The sequence below is a fragment of the Kickxella alabastrina genome (assembly GCF_025024165.1).
Source record: "Kickxella alabastrina strain RSA 675 chromosome Unknown BX661scaffold_24, whole genome shotgun sequence".
Taxonomy (NCBI): domain Eukaryota; kingdom Fungi; phylum Kickxellomycota; class Kickxellomycetes; order Kickxellales; family Kickxellaceae; genus Kickxella; species Kickxella alabastrina.
In genome coordinates this window covers 13852-40666 of record NW_026251495.1, presented here as the reverse complement: position 1 = coordinate 40666, position 26815 = coordinate 13852, and the positions used below count along the sequence as shown (strand labels likewise).

At 50.9% G+C, this 26815-nt stretch overlaps 13 protein-coding genes across 13 annotated transcripts; 4 read left to right on the top strand and 9 right to left on the bottom strand.

The window, feature by feature from the left end:
- Positions 1 to 256: 256 nt before the first annotated feature.
- Positions 257 to 2327, bottom strand: BX661DRAFT_187087 (uncharacterized protein). Its single transcript, XM_051537142.1, has one exon. It carries the CDS (start codon positions 2250 to 2252, stop codon positions 324 to 326), a length of 1929 nt encoding a protein of 642 aa, XP_051389438.1. The 5' UTR covers positions 2253 to 2327; the 3' UTR covers positions 257 to 323.
- Positions 2328 to 2657: 330 nt separating this feature from the next.
- On the bottom strand, positions 2658 to 5216 carry BX661DRAFT_187086 (Metallo-dependent phosphatase-like protein). The gene has a single exon (XM_051537141.1). The coding sequence runs from the start codon at positions 5087 to 5089 to the stop codon at positions 2708 to 2710; it is 2382 nt and encodes a 793-aa protein (XP_051389437.1). The 5' UTR covers positions 5090 to 5216; the 3' UTR covers positions 2658 to 2707.
- Positions 5217 to 5839: 623 nt separating this feature from the next.
- On the bottom strand, positions 5840 to 7369 carry BX661DRAFT_187085 (uncharacterized protein). Its single transcript, XM_051537140.1, has one exon. The coding sequence runs from the start codon at positions 7232 to 7234 to the stop codon at positions 5981 to 5983; it is 1254 nt and encodes a 417-aa protein (XP_051389436.1). The 5' UTR covers positions 7235 to 7369; the 3' UTR covers positions 5840 to 5980.
- Positions 7370 to 8226: 857 nt separating this feature from the next.
- BX661DRAFT_187084 (major facilitator superfamily domain-containing protein) lies at positions 8227 to 10556 on the top strand. The gene has a single exon (XM_051537139.1). It carries the CDS (start codon positions 8600 to 8602, stop codon positions 10526 to 10528), a length of 1929 nt encoding a protein of 642 aa, XP_051389435.1. The 5' UTR covers positions 8227 to 8599; the 3' UTR covers positions 10529 to 10556.
- Positions 10557 to 11318, bottom strand: BX661DRAFT_187083 (uncharacterized protein). The gene has a single exon (XM_051537138.1). It carries the CDS (start codon positions 11205 to 11207, stop codon positions 10605 to 10607), a length of 603 nt encoding a protein of 200 aa, XP_051389434.1. The 5' UTR covers positions 11208 to 11318; the 3' UTR covers positions 10557 to 10604.
- On the bottom strand, positions 11300 to 12044 carry BX661DRAFT_187082 (uncharacterized protein). Its single transcript, XM_051537137.1, has one exon. The coding sequence runs from the start codon at positions 11967 to 11969 to the stop codon at positions 11448 to 11450; it is 522 nt and encodes a 173-aa protein (XP_051389433.1). The 5' UTR covers positions 11970 to 12044; the 3' UTR covers positions 11300 to 11447.
- A 433-nt stretch (positions 12045 to 12477) lies between these two features.
- On the top strand, positions 12478 to 14016 carry BX661DRAFT_187080 (uncharacterized protein). The gene has a single exon (XM_051537136.1). The coding sequence runs from the start codon at positions 12646 to 12648 to the stop codon at positions 13891 to 13893; it is 1248 nt and encodes a 415-aa protein (XP_051389432.1). The 5' UTR covers positions 12478 to 12645; the 3' UTR covers positions 13894 to 14016.
- A 499-nt stretch (positions 14017 to 14515) lies between these two features.
- Positions 14516 to 16009, top strand: BX661DRAFT_145757 (DUF1237 domain-containing protein; the record flags this gene model as incomplete). Its single annotated transcript, XM_051533136.1, has 1 exon — positions 14516 to 16009. The coding sequence occupies one exon, from the start codon at positions 14516 to 14518 to the stop codon at positions 16007 to 16009; it is 1494 nt and encodes a 497-aa protein (XP_051389431.1).
- Positions 16010 to 16028: 19 nt separating this feature from the next.
- On the bottom strand, positions 16029 to 17298 carry BX661DRAFT_187077 (EamA-like transporter family-domain-containing protein). The gene has a single exon (XM_051537135.1). The coding sequence runs from the start codon at positions 17114 to 17116 to the stop codon at positions 16109 to 16111; it is 1008 nt and encodes a 335-aa protein (XP_051389430.1). The 5' UTR covers positions 17117 to 17298; the 3' UTR covers positions 16029 to 16108.
- A 682-nt stretch (positions 17299 to 17980) lies between these two features.
- BX661DRAFT_172914 (uncharacterized protein) lies at positions 17981 to 18961 on the bottom strand (the record flags this gene model as incomplete). The annotated part of the gene is made up of 1 exon (XM_051533820.1): positions 17981 to 18961. One exon carries the CDS (start codon positions 18959 to 18961, stop codon positions 17981 to 17983), a length of 981 nt encoding a protein of 326 aa, XP_051389429.1.
- A 396-nt stretch (positions 18962 to 19357) lies between these two features.
- Positions 19358 to 19859, top strand: BX661DRAFT_57975 (uncharacterized protein). Its single transcript, XM_051539284.1, has one exon. It carries the CDS (start codon positions 19541 to 19543, stop codon positions 19847 to 19849), a length of 309 nt encoding a protein of 102 aa, XP_051389428.1. The 5' UTR covers positions 19358 to 19540; the 3' UTR covers positions 19850 to 19859.
- A 2153-nt stretch (positions 19860 to 22012) lies between these two features.
- Positions 22013 to 23859, bottom strand: BX661DRAFT_187073 (uncharacterized protein). The gene has a single exon (XM_051537134.1). The coding sequence runs from the start codon at positions 23604 to 23606 to the stop codon at positions 22137 to 22139; it is 1470 nt and encodes a 489-aa protein (XP_051389427.1). The 5' UTR covers positions 23607 to 23859; the 3' UTR covers positions 22013 to 22136.
- Positions 23860 to 24183: 324 nt separating this feature from the next.
- BX661DRAFT_187072 (uncharacterized protein) lies at positions 24184 to 25377 on the bottom strand. The gene has a single exon (XM_051537133.1). It carries the CDS (start codon positions 24987 to 24989, stop codon positions 24357 to 24359), a length of 633 nt encoding a protein of 210 aa, XP_051389426.1. The 5' UTR covers positions 24990 to 25377; the 3' UTR covers positions 24184 to 24356.
- Positions 25378 to 26815: the final 1438 nt, after the last annotated feature.

Genomic DNA, 26815 nt, shown 5'->3' with positions numbered 1-26815 from the left:
CTGCGTTTATATTGCCACATACATCGGAATGCCAATTTTTTTGAGCCCTCCCATTCGGAACCAGCATCAACCCAGGGTCAAAGCCATGGTAAAAGCAAAAGCAAAAGACAATTGCAAAATTTACACAATACATATAACCAATTCATTTTCTCAAATTGGGTGGCGGATCAACCAAAAAATAACATTGATAACATGTCATTGTTGCACTGCTACATATTGTTGACAGGCTTTCTTTTTTACACATCATTTTTTACACTGAATTTTCAATAAAATTAGGTTCGTTAAATATTGTAAAAAAAGTAAAAACAATCCTAATTTTTGACCTACTTGCGCAGACAATACATGATCCACTGCGCAACAAGCACAGCATTGCATATCTGTGTCGGAAATTCACTTGAAGTCAACACAGACGGAAGCTGGAATCCGGAAATATTGATAATCACAGCGGCAAAAAAAATGATACCAATCTCACACGCATTGGCGCCCACAGGGATATGTGACCCGGAGCGAGTCTTGTGATTGATCAGGATCTGTGGCAACCACATCAGCCACTGCAACACAGTGGCAAAGGTCAACATGATATGTCTAAGTATGCTCAAAGATTCGCGCGACACGATCAAGCAGTATACGACGACAACAATGAACAGGGGGCCAATCAGAAGGCGCATCCAGCGTAGACCAAGCTGGTCAATCTCCTTGCGCACAGAAATAATATGCTCAATGCGCTGCGCCTTTGCCGAGTTCGTATGGTCATCCTCGGATATGTCGACCATTTCGTAAGCGCCGCCGTTCTCCGATTCATCGCTCTGTGGCATAAACAGGCCCTGGCGCAGCGCCTGGTACCATGTCATGGGGTTGATCGGCGTACCAGTGAGGAGCAGAAGCAGGTACAGTTGTATGAACAAAACCGGGTTGATTACGGAGCTCACGGATCCCTTTGTTGCGGCAAAACTTATAGTTTCAAAGAGCTGAGCAAGGAACGAAATGCCAAATGTCGCGCGCGAGTACCCAATCCATCTAGTTCTGGGCGAGAGCCAGTATAGCATGAGCATCATTCCGCCCAGCGCCACCAGAACGACGATGAGCACAGCGCAGGCAATTATAAACAGAAGCGCAGGAACACCGAGCTTAGTAAGGTAGTCGTACAGCATGGCGGACAGCGCGAGCAGAATTGTCCGGATGACTTTGCCGCTCTTATCGTTGTCCGAGCTAGGGCGCCTGTCGCGAGAACCGGATGAACGACTGTTGATGTACTCAGGGTCAAATATCTTGATCAGCTCGTATTTTGCAGATATCCACCCTTGCTTGAGGCCGCGCAGCTCGAGATCAACCTCAATAGCCGACGCGTACACCGGTGCAGATTTCTTACCAACAGATGCAGCAGCTGTGGGGACCTTGGTCTGCTTAGGGACGTTCTTGGTAAAGCCGTTCACAAGCATCGACGGGTTATACCGCTTCTGCTGAGCCAAAGCCTGGGAGCTGGGAAGCGCGAGCTCCTTAGAAATATGGATGGGCATGTTGTCGTTAGTATAACCGTGGTTTTCAACCGACATTGCCCACGACACACTCGGCGTCGCCACCAACTGGCTGCTGCCTGTTGAGACTACCTGGATAGTGGTTAGCGAAGGCATATTGGTAGAGAGCTGCGACTTCCAGCTGACGAGCTCCGAGACCGAGTGGACCATGTAAGAGTCGGCCAAATCAGGCTGCTCGGCGAGTTTACCGGCCTGCTGCGCAAAAATATGCACGTACAGTGCGTGCGACCGCGACCTGTCAGTGCGCACACTCGTGGGGATATTGACGCTGACGCGGCTGCGGAGAGTGGGGTACCTGTTCTCGAGATTCTGTGAGTCGATGCGCCACAGCAGCTGCGAGTTGTTGAAGAACTGGGCCTGATTTTGTTGGGAGATTATCTTTTGGGTGGACGCATAGACAGCGGCCTCGTAGTTGAACGGCTCCTGCCACGAAAGATAGTAAGTGTCGCCAGTACCTGGTGCAGGAATCAGCTGGTCGTGAGGAATGAGTGTGCTTGTCGAGAAGGATGGTTTGAACACAAGAGATCTCAGGAGGGCTACAGGAGTGATAATTATTAAGGCGATGAAGAGGCCGCAAAAAATGGCCACTGTATGACGCGCGAATGAACGACAGTTAATATTGACCATAGCGAAAATAATGTTAATATTCAAGTGGTCAAGGGAAACATGTATATCTAATAATGGCGAAATAAAATAAAATAATGAGCGAAAGAGCATTAGCAAAGAGGAAAAAAAAGTGGGGTGCGACTTTTCGCAAAAAATATATAGTTTTAGCAGAATAAATTTTCTTTACTCACTGTGCTGCGGAACGGTACAAAGGCAATTCGTCTAAACTAAAAAAACATAAAATTAGTGGAAAAGAAATATGATTTTCAAAGTGTAAATCCCAAATAAAAATCAACCAGTCGGGCAGGGATTCAGACAAGCTGGCAGCGCGGGCCAAAGTCGTATACAAATATACATCATATTTGTCAAACATATATGAGAAAGAAAAATCCTTTCGCATTCTATCTACAAAATTAAAAAATGAGTGGCATAATTGAAAGAATATATGTGCTTTTGTTTATTTTACTTGTTCATGTGTTAGTTTGCATTTGCCCATTTTAATATATGCAGAATTACCAGTAATTTATTATTTTCAAATATCAAATATCACCAAATTATTTTCCAGATTACTTGCGATGGTCAATGATGGGCGACACGGGCGAGAAGCGCGTAATATACAGCTCAACCCAATCCCTATAGTTGGGAAACACAACCCACGCTTTTGCCGACAAGTCCTCGGGAAACACGCTATCGCCGCCGGCAATCAGGAACATGGGCGCCAGCACCTCGTACTCCCGCGCATCATCCAACGGCCCCCACTTTTCGCCCCCCATCGGCCGAGCATCCAGATTGTCCACAAGCGTGCGCACCTCGGTACTGCCGGTCAATGAGCGCCGCAGCCCGGATGCTTGCACGGTAGACAACGCAGTGTTGTTGCCAGAGGCGCCCGCCATGATTGAGCGCAAAGCGCTGCCGGACAGGCTGACTGCCGCCATATGGTCGTCGTAGGGAAGGGCGGTGAGCAGGTGTCCGCGGGTGATGTCGCCTGACGGGAGGTGGGCGCGCAGAGCGCCGGTGCCCAGCAAGACCACGGTCCCGTTGGTCGGCCGCTGCCTAGTGGCCCAGACAACAGCATCAGTGACCAGGTTGCCCAGCGCGTTCTCCGCCGCGTCCTTGCCACCAACAGGCGCAGTAAACTCGGCATCAGCGTGGCCAATGCGCTTGGCGGCAAACTCAGCGGCCTGACGCTCAAACGGCGCAAGAATGCCCAAGATGCGCTTGTTGGGCGCAATACCGCGCACAAGGCTGTTCTCCGAGGCCACGTCGACCGAAACAGGCGCGCCGCGCGTGAGCTTGCTGTCGAGCGAACCGTCGTCATTGAAGACCAGGTCGAGGTACCCGACGTATTCGCCAAAGCTCTTGGCCTGGACCACGGCCGTCTGCCACTCGGTGTCTGCCGCGTTGGACACCCACGTCGGATACGCACCCTTGGACTCCGAGCCGTCGGCCGGGCCGTTCGGGTCGTCGCCCGCGGGTGGCGTTAGGTACGTGTGTGAGTGGCTGCCGACGATGAGCCCGATCCCAGAGTCAGCCTGCGCTGCCAGGTCCCGGTCGGCGTCGTAGCCGAGGTGTGAGAGGACGACGATGCGGCGGATGCCCATTTTGTTGAGCTGAGCGCGCGCGCGGTTGACGGCTGCAATGGGGTCAGTGACTTTGATGCCGCCCATCGAGGACGATGCCATGGCGTCAGGCGTCAGCACGCCGATGATGCCGACCTTGTGGCGGTCGATAATGGTGAACGGTTGCACGGACGCCTGCAGTGCGGCCAGGTCCGACGAGCCTGCAGGGAAGAGGAGGTTGGCGCAGATGGCCGGCGCATGCACCTTTTGCAGGAAGCGCGCCAGGTGGAGCGGGCCCAGGTCAAACTCGTGGTTGCCCAGCGTCAGCGCCTCGGGCTCAAAGGCATTGAGCAGGGCGGCTGACACGTTGCCCCTGAACAGCACGCTCATCAGCGAGCCCTGGAACTCGTCGCCGCCGTTCAGTAGCACGGTGTTCTCGGCTCCGACGCCGTCGGCCAGCCGCATGTGGTCGATGACGGCCTTGACGTACGCCGACCCGCCAACGCACCTGGCCGTGCTGTTTTTGGGGTCGCAGGCGTCGCCATTGGCATCATACGGTGAGAAGTGGGCGTGCATGTCGTTGGTGTGGATCAGCCGCAGCGAGTACTGGCTGCTGCCCAGCTGCGTGCGGTCGACCCTGTACGGGAACAGCTTCGCGTCGACGTGCAGTTTGGGATGCTCTGTGTGCTCGCGCACCCACACGACTGTGCTGATGACGGCCATCAGGAGCCCCATCGACACCAGCATGATCGCCGGTAGAACCAGCATGCGCCGCGTCCAGATCGGCTCGTCATGCGGGCTGCCTCGGCGTCGGCGGTGCGGGGTGCCCTGCACGTCCAGCGGCTGGTAGGCCGAGTCGCCCTGCGCCCACATCCTACTGAGAGCGCCGATTCCGCGAGGCGGCTCCTGCGTGCGCGCGCGTTCGTTGGCAATGGCCTGGTTGTCAAGCGCCTCCTCCTCGGCCCCGAGGTCGTTCAGAATGCTGTCAAAGCTCGATCCGCCGCGCGTGCTGCTGCCGCCGTCGATCTCCATGTCGTCAGCCGTTGTTGCCGTCATGGTGTGCCTCACTGGCGGGCTACGCGAGTGCTCTGCAGTGCGTTGCCGCGACGACGACGCTGAGCTGCCGGTGGCTTGCCGACTGCCGTCGTCCAGCAGCGTTGTCAGCTTGCTGTTGCTGGTCGAGTGGGCCACTATTGTCTGTCCGCGGTATCTGCGTGGTGTCAGAACCGCTGCGTTGTCTGATCCTGCTGACGAGTGCGACGGCACTGCCGAGGCATCGCGTGGTGTCACTTTTCTTATTTGCTCTCCTTCATCGCTGCTCGTTTGCGCCGACCCCACACCGTTGCCTGAAAAGTCGCGCAGGGGAATGTAATCGTCGTCACCCGCCATGGCAGAGAAAAAAAGAGAATGCGGCGAAATTCGAAATTAGAGTAGTAAAATTAAAAAGGGTAAAAAATAATAGTGCCCAGACATGTACGCGGAGAAGAACACGAAGAAAAAGTAGTAAACAAAAAATATGAAGATAGAGTAGCAGCAAGTAGCTGTTCAAAACGATCTCCCTCGGCGTTTTTTGTCTACGCGTCTGCATCTACATCCGCATCCGAGCGCTAATTCCGCATCTTGCTTGCGGGATAATATGAGCTGATACTTAAAGAATCGGTTGATTCAGTATGGATAATCACAGTTTTAAAATCAAGCAACCAAACATTTAATTGTATATTCTTTGTATTTGTTTTGGCACAGCAGGTTACGGCGGTAACTCTGAATAGTACTATGATTAGCAATACATGATAGCTTGAGCTTGTTATTTTTAGACATTTCTAATCTGTTAAGATATAAAAATCAACCATCGTGCGTGCACGTACACAATCTAATATTTCAATTGTTTTTAAAAAAGGGATAGCACAATCTATAGTCGGGCGTATGCTCTTTGCTAATAAATCCCTTTAAATTATCTATCTATCTATCTATCTATATATTACAGCCAGTGTTTGATTAAGTCACATTGGCTTGGCCAAACCCTTAGATTGTTCTAAGTATTGACGGCGAAAGGATCAGTATTTGTTTGTTTCTGTTTTAACCATGTAGGAAAACATGTAAAAGGGATGAGATGGAAGGCTCTGTCCTAAGTTTTCCTCGTGGAGAAATAAAACCAGCTTTTCTATCTACTTGTAACAAATGTCCGTTATTAATGTTATATAAAATTACACTCAAAAATCATGTTGTGGTGTTGTTTCTATAGCTGCACAGTTAATTGAACCAATATAAAGCCTCATGGGTTTATAGACCCATGTATTCCGGGGTTCCGTTGAAGCCCACACCGTCAACACAGCTTTTCAACCCCATATCGTCGGTAATATACTGCTTGGTGCGCTCGGTATCCCAGATCTCATCGCCCACCTGCAGAGCAAAATGGTTTCGGCCCATGAGAACCATGATTTTGGACGGAAACCGCTCTCCATCCTCCAATTCTGCGCCCTCGCCGCGCAGCACGCAGCGGGAAATATTGCGTGCCGCAATGTATCCACCGTACATAGCTCCACCGGCCAGCTTGACCTCGGATATGTTGGTGATATCACCGCACGCGTATATGTGTGTGTATTCCGCACAGTCAACTTGATATGTTTCCTTTACGCGGATCCCGTCGGGGTCTAGGAAACTGCCCAAAGGCAGGTTGATAAGTGGCGTGAGGTGCTTTGAGCGCGTGCCAATGCACCGAATCACATAGTCAGCGCACATTGTGCGGCCACTCGCCAGGGTCAATTTGACGTTATCGCTTGTCGCGTCAATGAAATCAGGCTCGGCATCGGGGGCTGCAAGCATATCGTCCGAGGCTGGGGTTTGCTGGATAACGCGCTCGCCAAGCACCACGTTGACTCCAATGCTGTTACACAGCGTGTCAACAATGCCTTGCCTAAATTCGTCTTTGAAAATGGCTTGTAGTGGCAGAGAGCGCGAATGGACCAGCGATACTTGCTTTGTGGGGAAATCGCACTTGAGGTCGGCTGCCAGCTCAATGCCAACGGCCCCGCCGCCTATCACGGCAACAGAATCGGCCGCTGCAATCTTCTGATATGTCGAATCCAGGCGCGTGATGAAGTCGATTTTGGTCAGACTGCCCATGCCGATGGGTGCAAAGCGCCCTTCACCCAGCGCAATGATGATGTAGTCAAACGGAATGGTGCTCGACTCACCGTTGGGTGTGATTGTGGCCACGCTATTGGCTGTAATCTCAGTGACCGTGGCTTGATGAAAGGTAATACTCGGATGCTTGAGCCAGGAGGCGTCCGAGTAGGGCGTCCACAGCTGGGCGCCGTAATCGGGCTCGGTCAGGCCGCGAGTTATTCCTATGTAATGGATAAAGCCGTCGCGCCGGTCGATCATCGTTATGTGGGTATTGCGCGCGGCAGTGTTTACTGGCTCGTTTAGCGGTGCGGCAAGGAGGCTCGCGTAGAGATATTTAACGGCATTGAGCCCGGCATAGTTGCCACCAGCAACCACAATGCGAATTGGAATTTGCGCGCTGTTTGACATTTTAAGACTTAAAAATTTACAAAATATAAATTTATTTATTTATGAAGCGAAAGATTTTAGACAGAAAAGTGTGTTTAAATGAATGTAAAGTAAAGCAAACCACGATAAAGCAACGTGAAACATTTCCTTTTGTTGGTTTAAGACGGACCTTTCTTTTTTGTTTCTTTATCATCCTGTCGACAATTGCGTGTTGTGGTTTGAATGATTACTCACATAATGCACAAGCAATATTGGCAAAGAAACGGCCCTCGTGCCAAAATGCAAGCACCAGAATGTACGAGCGCTGCTGAGGAGGGGGTGGACGCATGGGAACATGGGAACATTCTGAATTGTTGACTGCTCAAAATGGCGACATATATTTGTTTTGAATTATTTTGGGTGCGTGAAAATATGTGCCGGACAATCCGAATATCACTTCTGTTTGGCTAAAATTGGCAGTCATTAATTGTGCCAATTCCCTAAAAGATAATGAAAAATGTTCACCACTATTTATTGCATGTGTTTATAGTGGTACATTCTCCCCCAATGGATTGGCGTCTGATTTCTCTTATCTGTTCAACAAAAAGCAATAGGATCGACTTATCAGATGGGAATTCTTATTTGGGGATTTTGTGTTGGCCAATTTTCAGACCCACGCCACCGGGGATCATGTATTTCTATTTTCACCAATACAACATCGGAGTTTCCATTTTATTCCCGAGCATTTTCCAGTTTTGGGACGAATGTTCTTTTTATGGCGAGTATTTGTTGTTATCTGACATCAACAGTTCTCATTATTAAACTTTACCCAATTTCCCGGCTCTATTCAAGCAGATTTGCCATTCAATAGAACAACTGAACATTCTGCTTCGACATAAAATTAGCAGCTTATTCTAAATGAATCCACTCATGTATTTTGTCATTAAACAACGCCGTTCATCCGGAGGCTGTTGTAGCTGCAAAGACGGACATGAAACATCATTAAATCACACGATTTTCACTTTGACTCCGGGCCAGCTTATTACATTATTTTCTTTGGTTTGTTCTATTGCAACTTTTGGTATTGAATTTTGCATGTGAATTTTCTCTGTGCTAGTGTACTATCATGGTTTATTTCGCTGTTATTTTTCATGAGTGGTAATACTATAGAAAAGTTCTCAGTGTATCCAGTCGCCACCGAATTTTATTACTTTTACAGCTTTGCTATTTTTGTTTTAACCAGATGAAAGGCATATTTGCAAATGAAAAAATTGAGTTGGTATAAAAAGCAGTCATTTTTCCACACGAAATTTCTCACCTTATTGTAATTTGGTTGACAACTCAGTATTCCCTTCATTATATGTCATAGTATTTTTCTGGCTCGCACACAATTGAAATATTCTTTTTATGCCGTACACGCCCCTGCGAGCACCAAACTATTCCACCAACCATCAAAATTACTCGGCCACATCAGCAACAGCATCATTATTAAAAGACCCGGCCATGGGCACTCCACGCGAACTTGCAGGAATTGATGCCAGCAACATTAACAGCCAGATCGACGAAGCAGCAACGCCCAATGTGTCGCGCACTCCAGCCATCGGCGCCGGTACCGAATTCGTGGGCACATTAAATGCAACTCTGACAGGCGTCAAAAAGAAGATGGTCACCGAGTGGCGTCGTTCCGACAAGATCCTTATAATCACCGGCATCTTCTTCATTAACTTTATCACCTCCTTGGATTCCAGCGCCACGGGCACTATCCAACCCAAAGTTCTCAGCGACTTTAACGCCATGACGCGTGCTGGGCTAATTGCCACAGTCACGTACTTGCTCGTTGTCGGGGTTCGCCCGATGTTCGCCAAGATCTCGGATGTCTTTGGCCACTTGCAGGCGCTCATCCTGGCAATGATCCTGCACACCTTGGGATTTGTTATTTGTGCGGCGGCTAAAAACTTTTCGTCTATTTTTGGCGGCACTGTTATTTCAGTTTTGGGTCAGGCCGGGTACGGGACGCTGGTGGCTATTATTCTGGCGGATATTTTGCCTATTCATCTGCGCGGTGTTGTCGCCGCCTACGTGTCTATTCCAAATGTGACAAACTACTATTTGGGCGTCGAGGTCGGCCAGGGGTTGATTAACCGGTGGCAGTGGGTCTACGGGATACTGGCTATTCTGGCTGTTTTCTGCTCGATGCCGGCAATCTACAGTTTGTATTTCTTGGACAAGCGCGCGCGAGAAATCCTGCGCACCCTGGTCAAGGACGACATATCCGCCAAGAAACCTTTGTTTACGCGGTTCTTGAAAGTAATGATGGAGATGGACGTTCCTGGGCTTGTGCTCATTTGCGGGGGCATTATCTCGATCCTAGCTCCGCTGGGAATGCAGCTCAACATTATCTACGGCTGGGGCAGCGCGCGCGTTATCGCCCCACTGTGCATCGGAGTGGTCGCCCTGGGGTTCTTTATCTACTACGAGCGCTGTCTAGCCACATTCCCCGTTGTGCCATTCAGGCTGTTCCGGACACGCACGTTCTCCTGTGCCATTCTCGCGGCAATATTCTTCTACTACACGTCGAACGTGTCGCTGTTTTACTTTAATCCGTTTATTCAGGTGACGCGCGAGGTGTCGTCGCGCACAGCCATGCTTTTGCAGCTGGGGACCACTGGGTACTACGTTGGATTGTTTTTCGGTGGCTGGGCCATGCAGTTCTCTAAGCGGTATCGCCGCTGGGCGTGGGTTGGCTGGGCGCTGTGGTTCCTTGGCGTTTGCCTGATGATCCGGTCGCGCAGTGGCAGCAACACGACAAATGCTGAGATTGCCATTGTCCAAACGATCTTGGGAATTGGCAGTGGAATCGTCATTGGATGTGTCGGTATTGGAGTCCAAGCGTCTGTTTCGGTTGTTGACTTGCCGATTGCAATTACGCTTTATGGCATGGTCGCTTATCTTGGTGGTGTCCTTGGTGAAGGCACATCGACAACCGTTTGGGTCAACGTGTTGCCGTCAAAGCTCCAGGGCAAGATGAACCTTGATGTTGACATCAACAGCGCGATCAACAATATTACATACTTTTTCGAGCTACCCAAGGACCAGCGAGTTATTGTACAGGCCGCGTATGTGAGCACACAGAAGATTCTGACTATCTGCGGCATTGTCTCTATGCTCCTTGCCGGAATTGCCATGATTGGACTCGCGCCCTACGATCTGTCTGAGAAGAAGAAATCAAATGATGATGATAATGCTGCTGACGAGCCAAACCTGCTTGCAGATGACACCTCTGATAACAGCTTGTCTGTTGGCTTCAAAAGTAAGGTTCGCGTTGTCAACGCCTAGCTAACATACATGTTATTTAAATAAGCATAATTCTATAATTTAAATATAATGTTTTTCCCACCCGCAAAATCGTAATCTAAATCAAATACACGACCCAGTAGTCGCCCGATCTGGAAAGTCCGATATTGCTGTACACATTGCTCGTGAGGTATGCGTAGCACTCAGGACTATCTCTCCAGCTCACTCCAACGCTCTCAATATCATTCCCAACCCCCACCAGCGCAATCCCATCTTGACTATTCGCCGTAGCCGCCATGGCGGCGGTAATCGGCATCGAGAACATATCATTTATTGAGTTGAATTCCGCAACTTGCGCGATTACCTTTGCTGCAGTAGTGGCCTTGGACGTAGGCCAGAAGATATTGTCGTTTGCATGTTCGGTTTGGCGCATTGTGTATAGAAAAAAGTAGAGGTCGTAGTTTGTGTCTGGATTGAGCAGATGTTTGCTGGTGCGGCTTGTTGTTGGTACACTTGTGGTTAGTGCTTGGCGGAAAAGGTCGTTGAGGTTTGTGTCAGTGAGTGCGCCGATGGCACCGATGATTAATACGGTGAATGCAAATGCAAATGCAAGCTTCATAGGTCGAAATAAGATAAAAAATAATATGTTAGAAGTGAAGTGAAATGAAATGAAGTGCAAAAGATATGAAATTTTTGTATGTAGAAAGTTGGAATTACGCATTTTTATTTACTTCCAGACGGTCTTGTATTTAACCATGTGCAATTCGTGTGCACTGGCAAAATGTTGGTATAGTTGCAGTATTGAAAATGTAATTTATTATTTGTATATGTGATGCGCAAAAAGACAATACATATTGTCTTTGGCTATTTTTATTGTGCAGATGTAATGCTGAAAAAAGAATGAAAGCTGAAAGATGAAAGATGAAAGATAAAAATAATATAATAATAGGCATTTCTATTATCACATAAATTCACTCGTCAGCGCAACCACCCAATTCCCATTGCATGTGCCCACGCCAACATACACGTATCCCTGATAAACAATAGCCGAGAACGGCGAATGTTTTCCTGGCTTTGCCTCCGCCCACTCCTCCACAGCGTCCTCTGCTTCGCCCCTGCCGCGAGCAACCACGAGCTCAGCGTACTCCGCCGCAATCCCTTGGTCGCCCAGGATTGGGACCAAATCCGCATCGACCTCATTGCCAGCGCACAGGGCGTCGGCTTGGGACTGCGCAATGGCGTTGAGCGCGGAGCGCAGGCGCAGTGGCGTGTCGGTTATTGATGTGACGCGGAGGTTGTTTAGCCCAAAGTACATGCGGCCTATCCAGGCGCTCAGCGGGTCGGCGGTGGACGGCTGCTGGGCGGGGGAGCGTTGACCAAGATGGTGTGATATTTTGGGTTGGATGGGTGCGGCGAGAATCGTTGGAACAGTAACCAAGGCAACGATTAGCGAGCGGCTGGTGGTCAATGCATTGAAAAACATGGCTTGATAGAGTGCTTTGTGGTAAAATGAGACTAGCAATTAAAAAAAACTAAAATGGAGATGCGTTGGTGGACAAGATGACAAAAAAGAGGGTAATTTATATTTTAGAAAGTTGCTTGAATAATTTTATACCCTTGATGCAGCCGACCAACCAACCAGCCAACCAGACAGCCCGAAAAGTTGTGGACACACATGGCTGTCAGTCCGTGTGCAAAGAAAACAAGACAAAAGAAAACAATAAGGCTTTTATTTATTAAATTAAAAAGAACCGTTTGCTTACAATACCATCACATATGTTTTTTTTTTTAATTTTAAATCCGATGGCATAGCCTGACATTTTTTCCTTTATTTTTCCGGACACAATATTTCTTTTTCAATTTGTCATCATGATTGGCTGGTTGGGATTCAAAAATTTCTATTACAAATCTTTATCGCTTTTTTTCCTTTAGCAAAAAAAGCAAGGGGCTGAACAATCATGTGGTAAACTGTTTTTCTTTTCCACTTATTAATTCCATTTTTTAGTTACATGTACTTTTATAAATACTTTTCTTTTTCTTTTTCTTCATTGCACTATAAATGCCCTTTTGGTATCACACTATCCACTCTTATTACTTTTATTCATTCATAATTCCTATATCTTTAACCATCTCTTATTATTGCACCACAATAATAGCCAATGTCTTTACATAGAAGTGACACAGATAACAGAATCGGCGTCAGCGAGAGCATTCAGGCGCAGGAACGTGACAAGCTGCATCAGCTACAGACGATGGGCAAAATCGACCCTCCGACAATACTTTCACCGGCGGCGAACGATATTGGGCCGCAAAAAGACGGCTCTATTAAAGAGGAGGACGGTAGTGATGCCAATGCCACAGCCAAAGAGGAAAGCGATTGCAATATCAACGACACAGCCAAAGAAGAGAACAATAGCGGCAGCATTAATGCCGCCGACGGCGAGGCCACTGGTTCATCGAATCCCTCGCCAAACACCGCTGGTACAGCTGGTACCGCTGCTTCAGCAGCTGCACCACTTCTTCCCACAAACTCATTATCAGCGCCCTTGTGTGCCAAGCACCTCACACTCAAGGAGCTGTACGGGATGCTCTGCTGGCTACAGATCTCAGACAACCGGCGGCTATGGCAATCACGGCCACTGGACGCATGCACGCAGGCAACGCGTGAATGCCAGCACCTGCTGGATGCCAACCCGCGCGCGCTGACGGTGACCCTTGATGAGCTCAACATGACACGGCTGCAGATCCTCGAGGACCACCAGGGCGTGGCGGAGAATGTGCCACAGGATTTACGTTTGTTTCCGGGTGGCCCGCTGTTTGTTATCTTTAACCATGCTGTGGCTGGGCAGCCGGCGGACGCAGAGCCGGTGCCGTCCGAGATGTGTTCGCTGATTATGGCTAATGCCACGGGCGCACTGAAGAAACAGCAGCAAATGATGACACAGCAGCAGCAGCAGCCGGCTGTCGCAGAGGCTATGCCTACTGGCCAGCACCTCGGTGACAGTGCCAACACAAACATCAGCGGCAGCGGAAGCGTAAACAGCCGAAGCCGAAGCCCTAGTAGCACAGTCGAAAAAAGCGCCAATAGCAGCGGTGGCGGGCCAAGCAGACACGGTACGCGCCGGGTGTCCAGTGGGATGCTCCCCTGTGAGCACCCATTCATGCAGCGGGCGCGCAGGCTGACTCCAGCGGAGGTGCGGCAGATGAAAGACGAGCTGGCGGTGCGCCGCGAAATCGGCCTGCGTGATGCTGTGCTGCTGGCTGATTGGACGGCGCTGCGGCGCAGAGAGCTGGAGCTGAGGGAGCATCAGATCAGGGAGTTGGTGAGGGAGGCGCAGGACGACTCGGTCGAGTCGCTGGTGCGCTTTGAAGAGTTTATGCGAAAGATCTACGACGAGCAGCCATGACTGTGTTTTGTTTTTGCTGTTTGTGCGATTTATGGATTTTCAATATTGGCCGCGGTGTTTTTTTTTTTTTACAGTAGATGGTATTAACCATATTAGTTGGGAATATATAGCCGATTAAACGTTTTTGAGGCTGTAAATGGCTGCGGAAGAGAGATGTGGAATTTGCAATTGCAATTGTATTTACATCCATGTTGGCGTGTGTGTTTACCTTATATTTTCATTTTAATTTTAGCGTCTGCTCTCCCTTCGGGTATATGTTTTTCATTTTCATCACAACCATAAAAGTGCGTATAAAAGCAGCATGGCTGGTGTGTGAGTGAGTGTGAAACAAGTTGTTTTATTATCTCTCTCTCCCTCATCTCGCCTTGTCAGCCCATGTGTTTTTTTATTTCTCCGCCCAGAAAAAACATTTACAGCAATACTCCCACTCTGAATACAAGCACCATCATCTTACCTGTTATTTTTTCCCACTATTTCCTCCAAAAAAAATTCATTTGCGTCATTCTCACCTGCATATTAATATTAAACAATGAAGGCGCATATTAGTTACCCGTCACTCACATCGGCTGCAGCGGCACTTCTGACAGCAGCAGCGGCAGCAGCCGTGGCCGAGGCCAGCACGATGGTGGCCTTTATTTCCAAGTCTGTGGGCAACTGTCCTGCAAGCTACACGCAATGGGCGACTACCCCACACGCGCCCTTTGCTACCGGTAGCCACCGCATCCCATCAATGCGGCCAGCGCCCGAATGCCGCACATTCAGCAGCAGCATCATTGAACAGGTTATCCGTAATATCACCGAGAAGATCCAGTCGCCGGAAATCCGCCAGCTGTTCATTAACACAATGCCCAATACGCTGGACACTGCTATTGCCTGGCACCACCGCGCAGACGCTAACGACAGCGTTGGCTACCCGTACACGTTTGTCATTACGGGTGATATTAACGCGCAGTGGACGCGCGATAGCACCAACCAGATGATGCCGATAATGCCCTATGTGGGCTTGGACCCTGGGCTGCGGACGCTGGTGGCTGGGTTGGTCAACATGCAGGCAGAGCAGATTGCAGACTACGCGTTTGCCAATGCGTACAAGCCACCGGCACGATCCGGGCTAGTGCCGGGGAAGAACAGCTGGGCGCCAAGGGACCGAGTCGTGCCGGGGTTCAACTTGACGACAGTGTTTGAGGCCAAGTTCGAGATCGACTCGCTGGCAGCTTTCCTTAAGCTGTCCACAGCATATTGGCGCCAGACGAAAGGAATGAAGCAGGTGGATACGGGGTTATGGTCTGTGGCTGTGCGTCACGTGCTGGACGTAGTGGCGCGGCTGCAGAAGCCGACGTTTGGCAAAGGCGGCGAGCTGACTGACGCCGTAGTGGAGTTTTCGCGGGCTGCAAGCTCGCCGACTGAGTCATCCTTTGGCAATGGCCGTGGCAACCCCGTGCGGGCCACCGGGATGGTGCGGTCGCTGTTCCGGCCAAGCGACGACTCGGTGATTTTCCCGTTCTTTGTTCCTGGCAACGCAATGCTAGCTGTTGAGCTGGCGAATCTGGCTGAGATGCTCAGCGCGCTGGGCAGTATGGCCAATGAGCGCGATGTTGCACAGAGGCTGGCCAACGAGATTAGGCGCGGTATCATGGACCATGCCACGGTGGAGCATCCGCAGTACGGCCGTGTGTTCGCGTTCGAGGTCGACGGGTACGGCGGCCGGCTGGTTATGGACGATGCCAATGTGCCGTCGCTGCTGTCGCTGCCGTATCTGGGCTTTGTGTCAAGAAACAACTCTGTGTATGTGAACACGCGCCGGCTTGTTCTGTCCACGGATAATCCATGGTACTTTGAGGGCGATGCGCTGAGCGGCGTGGGCAGCCCCCATACGGGGTTCCGCAGGGCGTGGCCAATGGCCGTTGCGGTTGCTGGGCTGACGTCGGACAGCCGCATGGAGGTGGCCGCTGCGCTGGACATGCTGGTCGCGTCGACGGCCGGCTTGGGCCTAATGCACGAGTCGGTCGATGTCTCCGACCCAACAAAGTACTCGCGCCCGTGGTTTGCCTGGTGCAACGGCGTAGTCAGCGAACTGATCATGTACGCTGTCGACCGCTTCCCGGGCTTGATCTGAAAGAGTTAAGAAACGGGGATAAATAAATTAAAACATAAAAATTAACAATAATAATAGTAATAGTACTTCTACTTGTCTCACAAGTTCAGGCCCACAGGCTCACAGGCTCATCGCGATCACGCACAGAGTGATGACGACGGCGCCGCAAATGCTGGACACAGCCGGCACCGTCTGGTACAGCACGACATCAAACACAAAGCTCAGCACAATGTCCGTATTGCGCATCATAACGACCGGCCCGGCATTTGTCAGCTGCAGGCCCCAGTTCATCAAGTACTGAGCCAAAAACGCCATCACACCAACGCCGGCGACCGCCGCCCACCCAGCCACTGACGCCTGTGGCATGCACCATGCCTCTCCAGAAACCCACGAAAGCAAAAGCCCGCCGAGGGCGCCCACAAAGCCAAAGTACGCGACATGCACCATTGGGTGCACGCCCCTGCCGGCGAGCCTGATGCTGACGTAGGCCAGCGCTGCGGAGACTGCGCCGAGCAGTGCGCTGAGCGACCAAATCGAGATGCCGCCGCCCAAAAGAAGCGCTAGCGGCGAGCCCGGCACAACGACCAGTACGATGCCAAATAAGCAGACCAGCGACAGCATGCGGTGCCTGCGGCTAAAGTCTTCACCGAGCAGCCAATTGGCAAACACCGCGGTGAACAGTGGGTTTGTGAAAAACAGCACTGTGGCGATGCCCATGGGCATATTGGCCAGCGCCGCGTAGTAGAGCAGGTGGCCGAGGCACCCGCAGATGGCGCGCATCAGCACCCAGCGAAACTTGTCCCAGCCATGGTCACTGCCGACGCGCAGTGGTACGCCCATAAGCTTGCACGCCAGGAGCGCTGCGGCTGTTTGCACGATGCTGCGCCAGAACATTATCTGCAGTGGCGTGAACCCTTGGTCGCTAAGCACGCGCACGAGCAGTGTCATTATAGCGAATGCGATAGCAGAGAGTGCCGCCAGCGTCAGCCCCTTGCGCCGGTCTGCGTGTGTGCGCAGTGCATTGATGTCCTTGTTGAATATTGTCATGCTGGCCGTGTCCGCCAACGCTGTTGCATTGTATGTGAGAGCGGGTGAGGGCAGCAGCAGCCGCTTCAGTTCGGACGCCATGAGTATGTAAAATGGTAATAATGAAAATATGAAGAGCAAATATGCAATAGTGTGTAAATATGACTGAGTGAGTGAGTAAAATGTAATATAAATAAGGTTATGCTTGTATTTGTATTTGTAACTGTGACTGTGACTGTGACTGTGACTGTTTGTATTTGTGTTTATGTATGTATCAATGCAAGATATAAAAATGTCAATAATTGTGATCAGGCGGGGCCGGGCAACTTGGTTTTTATAACTGTTGAATAATAGTCATAAAGTAAATGACGAAAACTCGTGGAATGAGTAATCGAGTAATTGAGCGGAGATAATGAGCGCGCTGTTTGAATACAGAAAATTTTTAACGTATTTGACAAATGCCAAAGCAGCTGTTGCGGCCGTGTGACTTTGGTCTTTAGCTTATCGAATAGTAAGAGGGAAAAGGGGAGTTAATCATTGAATTTTTTTGTCTAGTCACCAGTGTGTTGGATCGATGACCTTTGGTATAATTTTTTACTTACATTTTGGTCTATTCCCGATTTCGCAATGTCCGATCTCGATGACGCCTTATTTCAGGATAATCTCATTTTTGAGCGCGCGTGAGCGCGTGTTTATGCTACAAATATAATAAACAAAAAGTAGGGAACAAATAAAAGCGGTGGCATCAACCAAGGGTTTTCCATCCAGTTTCTTAATTGGGATATTTTACTCCACCACATGATCATCTCTTGTTTTAAAATATCAAATGATCATGGTTGATTTGCAAATGGCAACGCGTGCGCTGTGCTCAAAAAACTAAATGCCTCAAGTAGACAAAATCAAAATCAATAACGAATAAATTTATAACAAAAAAACCCCCGAAAAAAATTGTACTTTTAAAATTTTTTATGCGGGAGGCACAGACGCCATGAAAAGCTTTTTAACGATATCATCGGCCAAATAGAAATGAGCCTTGTTGCCAACCCTGTCCTTGTCGCACCAAAAGAACCTATCAGGCTTATTACATCTCCTAATCTGATTATAGATGCATGGATGATTCGGGTACTTTAATCCGTACTTGTAATACTCATTCTGCATTCGTTTCAAAAACCCGCGCGAATCATAAATGTTAATTTCGATGCTTGGATCAGAAACCAACTGCTGCGCCATATACATACTGTCGAACACTCTGTGGCCCTTGGTAGCACCAGTGGTGGTTGAGGAGGAGTTGATAGCCATGGGCGTGTCAATAACCAAAAGGCGTCTGGCTCTTGTTGTCGAGCTGAGTATGAGCTCGTTAGTTGCCTGCGCCAGAGCATCGAATTCGTCTTGTTGATCTTCCGCCGATAATTCGCCCGTGGGGTTGGCTAGGAGGACGAAGAGCGTAGTGACGGCCTTGAGCGTGTCCTCGGGTGGGTTCTGGAATATGTGGCGGATCTGCTTGTACACAGGCTCGACCTTGCCATCGCCCATTGGTGACTTTACGCGCTCCGTTCGCGTGCTCGCGATAATGCGGCTGTCCACAATGGTCTTGTTCCTTATGGTGTATCCGTGGGCATAGGACACCAGGTCAGCGCTCAGTGCCTCAGCCAGGTGGTCCACCCAGAGGTTGCCGCCGCACAGCTTGGCACGGTTGTGGTCGTTTGTTTCGGCACCGGCATTACCAAATACTATTATTTGCGTAATTGGTCGGCTATTGTTTGCCTGCTGCGCGTGGTGCGGGTGACGGTGGGTCTGGGCGAATATATGGTCGCTGGTTTCCGGCGGAATGCCCGTCAGCAACAGCGAGGCTGTCAGCGCCAATGTGACTAGAATGGTCAGTGTGTATCCCTGGTGCAGATTATGCAAGAGTCGGTGCGTTTTGTGCAATATTCCCGAGTACTTCATGGCTGGCAAGATAATTAGCGGTTAAGTAATGGGTATATTGGAAGCAAAATAAAGAGAGTGGTTTAATGAACAATGTTAAAAAAATTACAACGAAAGATAATTGATATAAAAAAGCCAGCGCTTATTGTCTGCTTTGCAAAGCGCATTGTTCGCTAAAGTTTTTTTTTACTGAAATCCCAGGAGCAAACATTCTTTGTTATTTATAATTTTAGTAATGCTATTTTTGACATAGCATGCGCCAGTAAACAGTGTTTGAAAACCGTAACTTGCCTGACAGGTTACATTCCCAGCCAAATTTCAGAGATGCGGGGTGGGGTGGGCAAGTAGGGCAGGCAGGGCGCGCGATTAATATTTCATTCATGATTAAATTCCATGATCAATATTATTTTTTTACTTCCTTGCAGTCGATCTTGCGCAGGCTCAAAAGTCACACACACCACACTGTAAAACCAGTTCCAAAAAAAGCTGGTCACCTATATTTTATATATATATTTTGCCTTTTCCTTTTCTCTCAATTCACTCGTGCATTTTTAACCCTTTTTCTTACTCTTTATCAAATTCATTCACACACATATAATAATGGCGCAGGGTAAAGGACTCAAAAGCAAGGCCACGATCATCAAGCCCAAGGGCACAGCCAAGCGGGCCGGAACCACGACAGCAGGCAAGTCGCAGAGTAACGCCATGCGCAAGGGCCGTGTAGTCAAGGCAACCAAGAAGGTTGACTTGTCCAAGCACAACAAGCTGCAGAAGAAGCTGGTCGCTGGAATGACGGCCAGTCTAGAGCAGGCAATGTCCGTCAAGGCTGGCGCCATCGGCAAGCTGACCATCATGAAGGAGGCGCAGGCCAAGGGCAAGACCGTAGAGATTAAGAGAAGAAAGTATTAGTTTTGAATATAATTTATTACTTACGGCATTGATATTGATGATGATGTCGACATTTCCCTGCTGGGCTCGTCGTGGTGAGGCTGCTGGAATGAGCGTGCGCTGTGTGCGGCCGACGAGGAGCGCGACAGCCGATAGTCTCGATGATGCGGCGCAGGATGGTGGGGGGCACCGGACGACGCGCTGGGCGATTCAGTGCCCAGGTCAGCGGCGTATGTCGGGTCGACGGCCTCGAGGCGCTGCTCGAGGCGTTGGGCAAGGTGGAATTGCGCCTTGACCTGCACGCGCAGGGCGCCGCGCTCAGCCTGCAGATGCTTGACCAGCGATCGGTGGGCCTCATTCTCGGCCAGCGCCTTGGACAGCTGGCGCTTGTAGTCGTCCTTGGACATCTCGATGGCGGCCCTGATGCGCGCCAGCTGCTCAAGCTCCTCGGCCATGCGGTCACTCTCTCTCTGCAGGTGGTCGCGCGCATCGCGCAGCGTAGCCATGTCCTGCGCGTACGTGTCGAGCGTGCGGCGCACAGTGCGCAGCTCTGAGGACGCCTGCTTGTACGAGAGCCGGTACTCTTCAGCGCGCCGGCCAAGGTCCTGCACCTTGTGCTCGCGGTCGTCAAGTTTGGCGCGCCATTGCGCAACATCAGCCACAGCCTGCTTAAGGCTGCGGTCGAGCTTCTTGTGCTGCTCGACGAGCCGCTCGTAGGCCGCCAGCGTGCCCTTGGCCTGCGACTGCAACGCCTGGGCGTCGCGAAGCTGCTGCTTCAGCGCGGCCGTCTCTGTCGCGTGCGCCTGCCGCGCCGACTCGGCTGTAGCGGTGAGCGAGGCTGTCTGTTGCTCAAGGTCGGCTATGCGCTGGCGTTGCGTGTCGGCGCTGCGCTGATAGTCGGACATTTGGGCGAGCGACGCCTTGAGCGAGTCGATCTCGGCCTTTGAGGCCTGTCGCAGGTTGGTGAGCTCGTCACTCAGCCGCTGCTGTGCAGCCTCTGCCTCTGCCTGCGCGCGGGCGGCGGCGCGGTGCTGGTCCTGCAGCTGGTCGCGCGTCTGGGCGTACAGCGACCGCGTGTTGGCCAGCTCGGCCTGGACCCGGTCCGCAGCGCCCGAGGCCTCGGCCTCGGCCGAGGCCGGCAAGGCCGCCGCTGGCTCAGCCAACTCGGCAGACATCTGCACGCGACTGTTCTCGGCAGCGACCCAGCGGCGGTGCAGCTCATCCTTTTCGCGCTTGAACTGGTCGCGCAGCTCGGCGTTCTCGCGCTCAAGAGCCTCCGCGCGCTCGTGCAGGTAGTCGACCTGGTCGCCGAGGCGCTCTGCCGAGGCGCTGTCTGCGTCCACGCCCGCGGCCAACGCGGCCCTGGGCTGGTCACACTGGTTGTTCAGCCGGGTGATCTCGAGGTCTCGCTCCTTGACATCGGTCTCGGCGGCGCGCAGCTCCGACTGCGAGTGCTGCAGCTTGGCCTCCAGAATGCCGACCTCCTCCTCCAGCACGGTGATGCGCCGCGCACTCAGGTCGACCAGATCAACGACGGCCGGCGCCGGTCTCATCTCGCCGACGTGCGTCCGCAGCTGCGCCTCGCTCAGTGGCCGGCTGAGCGACATGCGCGGGATGCGGCCGGCCGGGTCCCTTGTCGATATGAGCTGCTCGGCGCGCTTACGGCAGTCGTCCAGCTTTCGGCCGGTGTCGGCGGCCTCGGCGCGCAGTCTCAGGTTGGCCATACGCACGTCGTCCAATGCCTTGTTCCACTTGTACGACTCGGCGCGCGCCTCTCGCTTGGCCCTGTCGGCGTCGCGTGTGAGCGCCAGGACCTCGGCGCGCAGGCTGTTGTTCTCGGTGCGTAGCGCCCGCACCTCGGCCTTGGTCTTGTCACTGGTGGCGCGGCTTGTGCGCTCGCCGCGTTCGAGCCGCGTGTGGTCCTGCTCCAGCGTCTTTATGTGGTCTAGCGCTGCCTGCATGTCCTTGAGCAGGACGCTGACGAGCTGCATGCCATCGGGCGGCAACGGCTGTGCGTAACCAAGCAAGTACAGCTGGCGCTGCAGCTGCGCGTGGTCTGTTGAAAAGCTCATTTGGCGGCTCGCGGATGTGGGGCGTGAATCGAGTGTAATTGCGCAAGGTAAAATCACGAAAAAATTAAAGTAAAGTCAAATGCAAAATGCAAAATGCAAAATGCAAAACACGAAATAGAAGCGCTGAAAAAGAGAAATAAAATTTTCATTGTTGACGCAAAGTATCATAAAAATATGGACGCGCCTGATTGGCTGGAAGCTACATGCATTTCAGTGTTTACCCTTCTCGGCCCCTCTCATGCGTTGGCCACGGGCTGCTCGCGCGAATTCGCCGCATACTCATCAGTCAGCGCCAGGTGCCGGTCCAAGCGGTTCAGCCGCTCGCGCAGCTGCTCTGTTTCAGCGATCTTAGCCTGAATGGCCTCGGCCCACTGCTGCTCGGTCACTATGCGCTCGGCCGCCGATGGCGCCGCCATGTTGGGCAGGGCTGGCAGCGTGGCCCGCGCAGGCACAAAGCGCACGGTCGTCGACGCACTCACTGGCGGCGCCGCGCCACCGCCGCCGTCGCTTTCGTCGTCGACAACAACGCAAGGGTCCCCCATTGTGCGAATGAAGCGTGCCAGCGATGCGGCCAGGCGGTCCTTGCCGCCACTGCTGTCGGCCAGCGGGTGCACACTAAAGTCGATGGTGTCGGCCAGCTGGCCCAGTCGAATGCTCGAGTAGATGGTGCCGACACGGCGGATGACGTGCGCAGGCAGCCGCATGATGACGGCCTCGGCCAGCGCCGCGTTCTGGTCCACTGTCAGCACGCGCCGCATCTCGCTGAGCCGAGCCATGGCCGGCGCCAGCGTCTTGGCGCCAACGCACGCGTCGGCAAGCAGCGCGTAGTACTTCGCGCTGAGCTCAATGGCGCGCGCGTGCTGGCTGGCTAGGAACTTTGGCAGCCGCGCGCGCGAGCCGTCAAGCATGATGTGCGCCAGCGTGAGCCGCTTGAACGCTGCTGCCTGGATGGCGCTGGTGTGGCGGCCCGGGAGCGCAAAGACAAGCGACCATTGCCGCTGCGCCTCGACCCATGCCGCGTCCGACCCCAGCGACGCGCACACCATGCCACCGTACAGCCTAAACTCCATCATGGCGCGCGCGCGGTCGCCGCTCACAAAGTTGCCCAGAGCCGCAAATGGAACAGAGACCACCGTTTGCGCCACGCGCTCGCTCAATGCGCGGCGCCGCGCCAGAACACACTGCCGCACACACTCGACGTGCAGCGGCGTCAGCCGGATGCCCGAGCCCCCACCAAGCCGCTGCCTGCGCAACGCCTTGCCCGGCTGTTCGCTGATGCCATCAGCGGCCATCTGTGAGTTCAGCGCCTCGACGATGTCTGCCAGCAGCCTGCCCACCTGTGCATAGTCGCCCAAAGCGCCGGCCAGCCTTTCCAGCGCACCCGTCAGCCGCTGCAGCATTTCGGGAACACGCACAACATCTGCAAACTGCACTTCGCCGCTGCCAATCCGCACCATGGCTGCCTCGACCAATTTGTAGTGCTCCGCCGTAGTTGCCAGATTGGCCGCGTCAATAACTATCTGTACAAATACCAGCGAACTCGCCTGCAGGCTGGCCTGACCAAGAGCACTGCTCAAAACATCAGCTTGAAACTCGCGCAGCGGTGTCTGCCACCCACGGACCAACTGAACTAGATTCCCTGCCCCCTCTGCCGCCGCCAAAATAAGACCATTGTACGCCGATGTCTGTGGATGTGGGGGTGTCATTAAGCCGTGTGTATTTAGCTTGAAAATTCAGATTATAAATGCAAATTTGGGTTTAAGGATGTGATAAGAACTTTGTGAATAAAAATAATTTATTGAAAAATGTGCGTTAAAAAGTAAGAGGAGGGAAAATACAAATTGCTGTGCTAAGGGCAGGAAAATGGAAAGGCTGCGCATACAACCAAAGAAAAGCTAAGCATACAATAAAATCGAATCTCCTTACCCATAAAGAAAATAAAAGCTAAAGCAAAATGGCTTTTGTGAGCACTATTTTTTTTATTTGGGGAGGGAAGTTTAAGATTATATTTCAAAGGGAAATCAACAGAAATGTACCATTTTTAAAAAAAATACTACAGAAATATACCTTATTTTTTCCCCAGCATAATTGTTTTGCTGCCCCCATTGATTCAACGCTTAATTCCGCACCTTCGCACCTTGCGTGTAATGATAATCCCCCAAACACAGCGTAAATAATTTTTTAATTTATACGCACGCCAGCGCTTATCCCCTCCTAACCACCAGTGCAAGCATAATGTGCTTTTTTCTGCATTATCTACCGTGCCTTTTCACTTTCACTTTCATTTGTTTTTTATTCTCTTATTAGCGAATTCGATTCAATAAAATTGTTACATCGACAACCCAAATTAAGGCGCATTTAACTCCGCGTATGGCTAAAAGCAGTCCGAAAGAACAAAAACAACTGCATAGTTATTTGGAAAACTGGCAGCTGATTCAATTAACAGAAAATAGCAACTAATTGGCAGTCGGCAGAGGGCCTCTCTTGGTGACGGAAGCATCACATCCCGTCTTCTTATAGTGTCGCCCACTGCAGGCGGAGCACTTGACTATCCGCCTCTTCTTATCACTGTTTTTGGTTGAATCATTGTCGGCAATGGCACTGGGGCTGTTGCTTGTGTTAGTGCGTCTGGAAGTTGCCTTGTGCTTCTTGCTTGTATTCTTGCCACGACTCGGAATACGATTTCTTTTTTGGGACAGCCAGTTCTTGGTTAGGTTTATTCGGAATAAGCCCCGCCTCATATTGATCGCTGTCCTCAAGTCCCATGTCGTTGGTGTGAGGTATGCCGATTGTCTTGTTGTAAAGTATACGCAGCGATGGCAGCAAGTAAGACAAGTGAACGTAATCTGCTTCAAGCCGACACAGAGTATTGGGGTCAGGCGCCTTGTTGTCGAGGAGTGGTTTTCATAAAGCCTTACAGGCTTTTCGGAATTTGAAGTCAATGCATGCTGTGACATGCACACAAAGAAACTGGAACTCCCTGTGCTGCTTGCAGGTGCAATCCATATCGCCAAGGTTAACGTTGAATTTAAGGTTCTTGTTAGATACCCGTTCAGAGACAGTGAATAAAGACGGGGAGCAGTTGTCATAACCTTGAGCCTGATTGGCACATCGAACAATGCCTGGAACTTTTGAAGCTTGTTGGCGTCAACTCGGGCATGTCATCATCCAACGGTTCTGGATACTTGTCCTTGCGCTCGGGCAGTTTTGTGGCTTGGTACTCGACCCAGTTTTGCATGATAAATGGGCTGCCAGACTGCAGGTTCGCGTGTGATGCATTAACAGACTCAGCGGCATTGGATGTCAGGGTGCCAAAATGCAGTACTGGAAACATAATGCACACACACTACAGCATAGGATTGTCGTGGCATTAATTAGAGGGATGTCATGTGATGACTGGGATTGTTGATAATCGCAGCTGTATCTTCTTGTTTGCCGATTCCGATTGTTTAAGGGAAGCTCCTTTAGCTTCCTTATAGTGTATTTTTGGTATTAATATATGTTATTATAGTTTATTGATATTACAAATGGCCAGTCGCTGGGTAAGGAATTTGAAAGGGGTATGAGTGAGTTCGACGCCAGGGATAAATGCAGGGAGGTGGTTTCTTGCTGTCTTGCTCACATCGAAGCAAGGGCTGGTGTTTTTCGGGACTGGTACCAAAGAGAAAATGCTGCTGTTGGACACAGTTTTGAATTTGTTATTCTGAGCGGGAAATAACCGTTGATTGAGTCAACACGCTCACTGCAATGCTGTGTCCCATTACTAGAAACATTATTTGTAATGTTGAAACTGTGGTGCCTGACACACATTTCAAGACACTATCTCCCCTTTTCAAGAATCAAGATCGTCCTCATGGCCACTATACACATTTCTGTTATTGCTGGCTGACACCAAGGAACACCATGATGTTTACAGCACTGCCCACACAATGCTGCCCCCTTTTTCAGTTCAGTAAGTAATTTTTAAGACTTGAATATAGATTTAGACCCACATTTTTATAGAGCACGACAGAAGCGCTTGCCAAAGATTGTGTATGTTGGGAATGGCCATGTGCAAAATGTGAACTAAGGTTACTGTAATGCGATTTGGACTAGCTATAATATATATTAATAGAAATGAGACTACGGGAAGAGCTAAAGAGCTCACTATTCAGAATTCGCCGTACGCGTAAAATATCATAAACATATTTTACGCGTCTGCGCTGTCACGTGACTCGGCCCCCATTTCTGATGTCACATTCGCCCCTACTTAAGATCAGACTCCGTCGGTCTTGGCGATAGCGCGCGCGGTTAAATATCGTTCATATGCTTCTGTCTCATCCACGCTACTCTTGTCCTCCCATGTTCGTCCTTCTATTCCATATCCTTCCCACTGCACCAGGTATTGGCGTTTTCGCCTCCACACACGGTCGTCAACAATCTTTTCGACCTGATACTCGAGGTGTCCTGCAACTTCTACAGGTGGTGGTTCAGAGCGGAGTGCGGCACGGTGATCGTCGGCAGCATGGTATTTTTTTAGGTGTGACCACGAAATGACCGGGTGAATGCGCATGTCGAGTGGGAGTTTGAGGCGGAATGCATTTCGGCCGATCTGTTCTTCGACCTTGTAGGGCCCAGCCCATTTATGTTGCAGTGAGTTGCTGGACCGGTTACGCAGGTAAGGTGGCGTTGTAAAGTTCGTCGAGATCATTACTTCATCGCCTGGCACAATGTCGGGTGAGGTTATCTTCTTGTCGTGGTTTCTGATCATGCGTAGCTGTGCGAATTCGATGTTTTCCTTGACTATTTCGCTAATCTGTTTAATCTTCAGGATTGTATCGTCGGCGTCGGTATTGGGCTCAGCAGTTTCCATGTTGAAGGCGATGGTGGCGGCGTTCAATGGTTGGAAGCTATAATTTGCATAGAATGGGCTGTG